General features: G+C 46.5%; 1 protein-coding gene across 1 annotated transcript; it reads right to left on the bottom strand.

The window, feature by feature from the left end:
• Nucleotides 1-4,767: 4,767 nt before the first annotated feature.
• LOC135979980 (protein maestro-like) lies at nt 4,768-8,001 on the bottom strand (the record flags this gene model as incomplete). Its single annotated transcript, XM_065580076.1, has 4 exons — nt 4,768-4,905; nt 5,442-5,597; nt 6,496-6,678; nt 7,855-8,001. Coding segments are annotated over 4 exons (624 nt in total), but the record flags the coding sequence as incomplete, so codon positions are not given.
• Nucleotides 8,002-8,209: the final 208 nt, after the last annotated feature.

Raw genomic sequence — 8,209 nt, 5'->3', positions numbered from 1 at the left:
CAATGAGAGGCCGTCACACACATTGGTTTGGGTTTCGGGGTCGGGTTCCAAAGTATCTATCAATGGTTGAGTCAAAGGGCCCTCCTTAGAACTGTCACTGCTGTAGCACTTTCTCCATACAAGTCCAAAGGTCCTCGGGGCTAAAACAAAGTCTGAAGTTCTCACGGGGGTGGTAGAGGAGTCCATGTTTCCTCTCAGCCTTTCCACAATTTCTAAAACATGTCTTCTTGATAAGAGATGGCCTCCTCTGCCCGGTACTGGGACTTATGGGGTGATGGCTCTGCACTCTGATTGGCAGAGGGCATTGGGAGGAGTCCTTAGAGGGGTTGCATGACCCTCTTCTGGGCAGTTCACCCCATCCAAGAACCTGCCCTATTTTGGCCAAATCTCCTCTTGGGGCAGTCCTCTGCAGCCAAAACCCATCGCAATTGGTAAAGGGTGGTGGGAGAAGTTCTTAGAGGAGTCACATGAACCATTTCCAGACAGGTCACCCCGCCCCGGAACTCCCCACCCCAGTTGGTCAAATCTCCTCTCGAGGTGGTCCCTAGTGGCTGAAACCCCTCCTGATTGGTAGAGGACGGTGGGAGGAGTTCTTAGAGGAGTCACATGAACCATTTCCAGACAGGTCACCCCGCCCCGGAACTCCCCCCAATTGGTCAAATCTCCTCTCGAGGTGATCCCCAGTGGCTGAAACCCCTCCTGATTGGTAGAGGACGGTGGGAGGAGTTCTTAGAGGAGTCACATGAACCATTTCCAGACAGGTCACCCCGCCCCGGAACTCCCCACCCCAGTTGGTCAAATCTCCTCTCGAGGTGGTCCCTAGTGGCTGAAACCCCTCCTGATTGGTAGAGGACGGTGGGAGGAGTTCTTAGAGGAGTCACATGAACCATTTCCAGACAGGTCACCCCGCCCCGGAACTCCCCCCAATTGGTCAAATCTCCTCTCGAGGTGATCCCCAGTGGCTGAAACCCCTCCTGATTGGTAGAGGACGGTGGGAGGAGTTCTTAGAGGAGTCACATGAACCATTTCCAGACAGGTCACCCCGCCCCGGAACTCCCCCCAATTCATAGATTCATAGATTCTAGGACTGGAAGGCACCTCGAGAGGTCATCGAGTCCAGTCCCCTGCCCGCATGCCAGGACCAAATACTGTCTAGTCCATCCCTGATAGACATTTATCTAACCTACTCTTAAATATCTCCAGAGATGGAGATTCCACAACCTCCCTAGGCAATTTATTCCAGTGTTTAACCACCCTGACAGTTAGGAACTTTTTCCTAATGTCCAACCTAGACCTCCCTTGCTGCAGTTTAAATCCATTGCTTCTTGTTCTATCCTTAGAGGCTAAGGTGAACAAGTTTTCTCCCTCCTCCTTATGACACCCTTTTAAATATCTGAAAACTGCTATCATGTCCCCTCTCGGTCTTCTCTTTTCCAAACTAAACAAACCCAATTCTTTCAGCCTTCCTTCATAGGTCATGTTCTCAAGATCTTTAATCATTCTTGTTGCTCTTCTCTGGACCCTTTCCAATTTCTCCACATCTTTTTAAAAATGCGGTGCCCAGAACTGGACACAATACTCCAGCTGAGGCCTAACCAGAGCAGAGTAGAGCGGAAGAATGACTTCTCGTGTCTTGCTCACAACACACCTGTTAATACATCCCAGAATCATGTTTGCTTTTTTTGCAACAGCATCACACTGTTGACTCATATTTAGCTTGTGGTCCACTATAACCCCGAGATCCCTTTCTGCCGTACTCCTTCCTAGACAGTCTCTTCCCATTCTGTATGAGTGAAACTGATTTTTCCTTCCTAAGTGGAGCACTTTGCATTTGTCTTTGTTAAACTTCATCCTGTTTAACTCGGACCTTTTCTCCAATTTGTCCAGATCATTTTGAATTATGACCCTGTCCTCCAAAGCAGTTGCAATCCCTCCCAGTTTGGTATCATCCGCAAACTTAATAAGCGTACTTTCTATGCCAATATCTAATTGGTCAAATCTCCTCTCGAGGTGGTCCCCAGCGGCTGAAACCCCTCCTGATTGGTAGAGGATGGTGGGAGGAGTTCTTAGAGGAGTCACATGAACCATTTCCAGACAGGTCACCCCACCGCGGAACTCCCCCCAATTGGTCAAATCTCCTCTCGAGGTGGTCCCCAGTGGCTGAAACCCCTCCTGATTGGTAGAAGGCAGTGGGAGGAGTTCTTGGAGGGGCCACACCTTGCTTCTGGTTATGTGTCCGCCTTGACCCCAGAAGTAATACCCCATGGGTGTGGGACTTCTGGTGACCGGTGGGCAAGGGGTGGGGTTAATGTTTGAATGATTATACTACTGAAGCGCTTTCTTCTGTTTGTCTCTGTTCCGCTTCATTCCCCAATCACTCGGCCAGAACAGATGTCACTTATGATCTCAGTTGCCACCAGCTGGACAGTGGGACTTGGGTCTTTCTGTAGGACTTGGAGAGCTGAAATTACAGAGGACAACGCGTTAGTGAACAGACTGTCAAATCACAGCTAAGTGTGATCACAGAACCTTGAACTACCTAAGCAGAATGATCACATGGAAAAATGTAAAACTGGGCTCAGTCCTTCTATTGGGATGGAAAATACATGAGAGATCAATATGCCTCACTTTTCATATAGTCACCTGTGCCTGAAATAGCTGGAGACTTATTACCTCTGAATACCACGCTACAGCAGCTCTCCAATACAAAGTTTTAGGTTCCTCCACTGGGTCCCTTCCATGCTCCCAACTGGGGGGAGACCCTGACTCTACCAGAAAGTCATCCACTCTGCTGTAAATGGAAGAAGGCCCATTGTTTCAAAAGCTTCCACTTTTAAGTTTATTTTCCATCTCTATTCAGGAGACACTGCCTGAGCTCAACTAAACCTGGAATTTAACAGAGGCCAGGTCCAAGCAGGTTTATGCATGATACAGGGCACCTACTGGAAGAAAAATTGCTGGTGGGAAATTTGAGGTAGCAGAAAGTGGCTACAACTTCTTCTCACCTGGGGAGTCCACAGAAAGCCAATAAAGCCCAAAGAGTGGATAGCACTGGCTGTGGAGGGGGCATTGCCAGGACAACCAGAAGATGTACTGACTCATATCACACCTTCTGCAGCTTCCTCCTTCAGGGAAAATTAAAGCGGACTTTCTACTGGGCAAGAGTGAATTTGTCCTTTGCTGTGTGGCTGATGCACTTTGCACCAGTGGTATTGGTTACTGCGGCTTGTCAGCTAAATTCCTTTAGAACTCACTAATGAACAGGACTTCAGCTGTATTTATTACTTACACATTAGCAGATGTTCCAGGTCCAGCCATTCCATACGCTGCCTGTCTGTGTGTTCCAGGATGATGCCTAAATACACAATGTAAAATAAAAACAATAATAATAAACCTTCCCTTGTTGAGTGCAAAGTGATATTAGCAGCCCCTAGACACGTCTTTGGCATCTCCTACTGTGGGCCTAACAGTGAGCTGTGGGCAAGAGGATGCTAGAGCAGTTTAGAGTTCACACTGAAGAGAATGAGAGAGGCATTTTTTAAAAAGAATGTTTACATAAAACCCATTTGTTCCTCTTGCCACTGCTGTCAGTTATTGGAGACATACTAAGATAGTGTCTTGGTCTAGTGGTCTGAGCAAAGGACTGGGGCCAGGAATAAGTGAGTTCTAAGCAGGGATCTCACATGGTAACTGATAGCTGAGACGTAGGCTACAATGCCTGCCTGTCTCACATGGGTGTGCTAGGGTGAAGAGGGCACAGGGCCAAAGAGGAGAAACGTAATGCTTCCTTGACAAGGTGGTGTGGCCAGGAACCTGAAACAGCAGGCACTATGGGGAGGTGGGCTGCATGCCTCCCAATGATGAAGTAGCAGTGAGGAGCACTGAACAACACTGTGAGTAGGTCTGCACTTTGATCTAGGGGTATCACTCCCAGTTCAATGGGACGGGCCCACAGTGGCTCTGACAGCGATAGCATGCTAACATTAGAATGTAGCTAAGGCAGCACGAGCAGTGGGAGGAGCTAGTCACCTTGAGAATAGACTTTGGGGTTTGGATGGGATCATACTTGGGGTGGTTAAACCTCCTGCTGCTCCTGCCATCGCAACTACTCTCTATTTTTAGCACGCAGGACTAGTGCGGGTACGTCTCATCAAGCTGGGAATTATACACCCAGCTCAAAGTGTAACCATGCCCTATGTGACAATGTCCCTGCCTCTACTACTAAATGACTGCACCGTGCTTTCCCTGCAAGGATCCCGAAGCACTTGATAGCAACTAATCCACCACACTGGAGAGGTAGGGATATTAACATCTCCATCTATGGATGGGAAGCTGAGGCACAGAGAGATTAATGGCAGCTCAGCGCTGCACAGTGGGATTGTTTCTGTCTCCCTCAATGGAAATACCAAAAGGGACACTGGGCATCATCTCTCACCAGCTAAGTTGGCTGCAACTGCCCGGATCTCTTCCCAGCTGCTATAGAAGTACGTGATGGTGATTTGGTACAATTTCTCCAGTAGCTCTGCATTCTCTTTGGCCTAGAGGGAATCAGGGACACATGAGCTCTCTCTGGCTAGAAGTGCCCTTTGTCTGCCAGCACATGCTTTTACGAACCACAGGTAAATAAGAGAGAGAACAGGTGGCTGGGTAGAAGTGGGAAAAATGGGAATCTGTGGCAGATTTACATTTCCCATCACCCTCAGTCATATATCCCACTCTTACAGTTATTTACATTATCCATCACACATCCCCGCCCCCCCCCCACCTCTACACCACCACTCCAGTCAATAATCTCAGACAGTTCAACAGCTCACTCACAAGGTGTCTGCAAATGTCCACCTGGAGCTCTTCAGGCTTCAGCTCAGCTGTGCCACCAAGGTGCTCACTGATTGCACTTTGGAGTCTCTTGAATCCCAAAAACGGTAAACAGAGGTGAAACGTAGCTCTGCATTCCTGAAAAAGAGTGTCACACCATTGAATTGTTCCCTACCGAGTGCTATGTTCATTCAAAGGGAACTCATCTGCGTGACTGCTCATCTATTCCAGGATCAAAAAAAGGGATTCATCTGGATGTAATTGGCAGAAAACATGCAGGAATGACTAATAGACGGGAGAACTTCAACTGAAACCTGGAAGGTAGCATCAATGTCTTTTGGGAACAGATATACCAATGAAAGCTGCTGCACCAGGCATAGCTGTGGTCTGTCTGTTCTGGGGAGGCAGGGGCAGACAGGAACAGAGACCTGTCGGGGTCAGACCCATGACCTCTCCTGGATTCTGGTGAGGCAGCCATGGACCAACCTGGCTGGAACTGACTCAGCAGGAGGGCAATGAACTGAGGGGAGAATTTGGGCCTCCACAGCAGGCAGGAATAGCAGAGCTCCCCTGGCATTGGGAGGAAGATTCCTTTTGCTTAGTAAATAAGTCACTGTCGGTCTTACCATTGAAATCTCAGGGTTTGGGTCTTGCAGGTGCAGCAGAAGTGTGACCCAGCTCTTTTTAACCTGGTCGGCAAAATAGGTCTTCCATTTTCTCTTTGTCAGCCGGGCCAGGATGCCAAATAGGACAAAGGCCATTGAGCGAAGAGCATCATCCTCCTACAGCCAAGAAAGCCCCGCAAGTTAGTAACTAAGAGGCAATCACATCATGCACTTCGCACAGCCATCTCTTCTACGCTAAAGTAGAGTGATTCCAACTACAGCTAGTTGGAAAAACGGTAATTAACCAATTTTTTGTTCAAATTTGCTGATTCATCAAAATATTTTAGAGACAGTTCAGTTTTGATGAAATTCCTCCGGAAGCCAGGTAGAGGTCCTTAGAAACTTGCCTGGTGTCTTTCCAGTGCACCCATCCAGCTCTGTGGCAGCCAATCTAGCAGGCTGATTGGGATCGTGGGCTTCCAGGCCCCCAGCTTCTGGGACTCCTGGCTCTCAAATTTGCAACTCCCTGGCACTTCTAGCTCCCAGAGTTTCCTGGGTTCCCAGCACCGGGATAGTCTGAGAGCAGACTGCCCTGGGCCAAAGCTTCCAATAGAGCTAGGTTGAGAATAGTAATTCTGTTTCACAAAGAGTGAACTTTGGGGAGAGGGGTTCCCACAAATAGGAACAAAACCCAAATTTGAAATCTCTAAATTCTGTACAAAATGGAATTATCATTCCAACCCTCTCACATAAAAATGGTATAGAACAGGCCCAACACTCTCTATTGTACTCTGTAACCCCCATTTCATGCTTATCTAGCTATCTAATCTAGTATTCAGACTTTCTTTGAGGTTCTCAGTGGCAATAAGGAAGAATAGAAGGGTGAGACTGTGGGAGCAGGGATGTCATCCCCATCCTCCTAATGTTCTCCTCCTCCGTAAAACACCTCTCTTCCCTGGGGCCTAAAATCTCTTCACTCTGACATGAGCAATGCCCAGGGAGTCCACATCATGCATTGTAAATGGAGTCTAATCAAGATCGGTTGAACTGGGGTTGGAGAGATCTGTTCACATACATCGTCAAAGTAAGTCCGGATCTGTTGGGTGAGGTCTTTGAAGGAAGAACCTATGTCCTTCTCTTTCAGCTCCTTCAGGACTTTGGCCAGTGCTTTCATGCTCTCGCCAATGACTTCAGAACTGAAAATGTCATGTAAGGCCCCGATCAGTATGTCCAGAAGAAACTTCTTGTGCTTTTTCACCTGTACAAACATATGACATTAAAGAACACTTATCAGTGATCACACTTCTAATAAGTTTTCTTTAGCAGTTATGAAGCTGTGGGAATTTCATCAACCCTGTCTCCCCCCAGAGACCTATAGCTATATTTCAGACCAGGTGCTAGCTACAATGAGCCCAACTTGGTGCCATAATACATCTGTGTAATCCTATTATTAGATTCCTAGTTACTTAGATTCCAAGGCCAAAAGGGACCATTGTGATTATCCGGTCTGACCTCCTGCGTAACATAGAACTTCCCCGAAATAGTCTCTGTTTGAACTAGAGTGTATCTTTTAGAAAAACATCCAATCTTGATTTTAAAATTGCTAGGGACAGAGAACCCACCACAACCTTTGGTAAATTGTTCCAATGGTTCATTAAAATTACCATTAAAAATGTATGCCTTATTTCCAGTCTGAATTAGCCTAGCTTCATTTTTCCTCATTGAATCTTGTTATACCTTTGTTTGCTAATGTGAAGAACCCATTATCAAAATTTATTCCCCATGTGAGTAGTTATAGACTGTCCTCAAGTCACTCCTTAACCTGCTCTTTGTAAAGCTAAATAGATTGAGCTCCTTGAGTCTATCACTAAAGGGATATTTTCCAATCCTTTGATAATTCTTGAGACTCTTCTCTGAATCCTCTCTAATTTATCAGCATCCTCCTTGAACTGTGGACACCTGATCTGGACACAGTATTCCAGCAGTGCTCACATGAGTGCCATAGTCAGAGGGAAAATAACTTCTTTACTCTTCTTCAAGATTCCTCTGTTTTTACCTCCAAGGATCATTTCAGCCCTTTTGGCCACAACTTCGTATTGGGAGCTTACGTTCAAATGATTATCTGCCATGACTCAAGTTTTTTTCGGCATCATTGCTTCCTGGGATAGAGTCTCTCATCCTGTAAGTATGGCCTGCATTTTTTGTTCCCAGATGTATACATTTACATATGGTCATATTAAAGTGCACGTTGTTGACTTATGCCCAGCTTACCAAAGGATCCAGCTTGCTCTATGTTTACTGCAAAGAGGTTACTAGGGTATATGAGAGAGCAGAATTTGGCCTAGTGCATTTTGTGCAGCCTCTGTAAACTCTGAACAACTCTCGCTCTTGGTTTCTCTAGTTATGCTGCATTCTATTCAGTAATCTCTCTTACCTTCTCAGGCGCCCCATAGACTAAATTTCCCAGGCCTCTCACAGCCATCTGACGGACAATGCTGTTCCTATCCTGTGACCTTTCTTCCAAGATGCTCAAGACAGACTTAAGGAACTTCTTCTCCCTGAGCATGGGGTCACTCATTAGCTGAAATAAAATCAACATGTCCATTAGTCCCAATATGATCATTAAGATTGGGAATATAATTTGAGCAGACATGGAATACACTAAAAATAACAAGGAGTCCTCCTACAGCCACAGTCTTGTGGATACAGACTAACATGGCTACCTCTCTGATACTTGGCACATAAGACACTGTAATTTATCATTCCACACAAATGAGAAATGTCTTAAA

The sequence above is a fragment of the Chrysemys picta genome, unplaced genomic scaffold (assembly GCF_011386835.1).
Source record: "Chrysemys picta bellii isolate R12L10 unplaced genomic scaffold, ASM1138683v2 scaf1515, whole genome shotgun sequence".
Lineage (NCBI taxonomy): Eukaryota > Metazoa > Chordata > Testudines > Emydidae > Chrysemys > Chrysemys picta.
The sequence above is the reverse complement of the archived record's forward strand: the minus strand, read 5'-3'. Positions and strand labels throughout refer to the sequence as shown.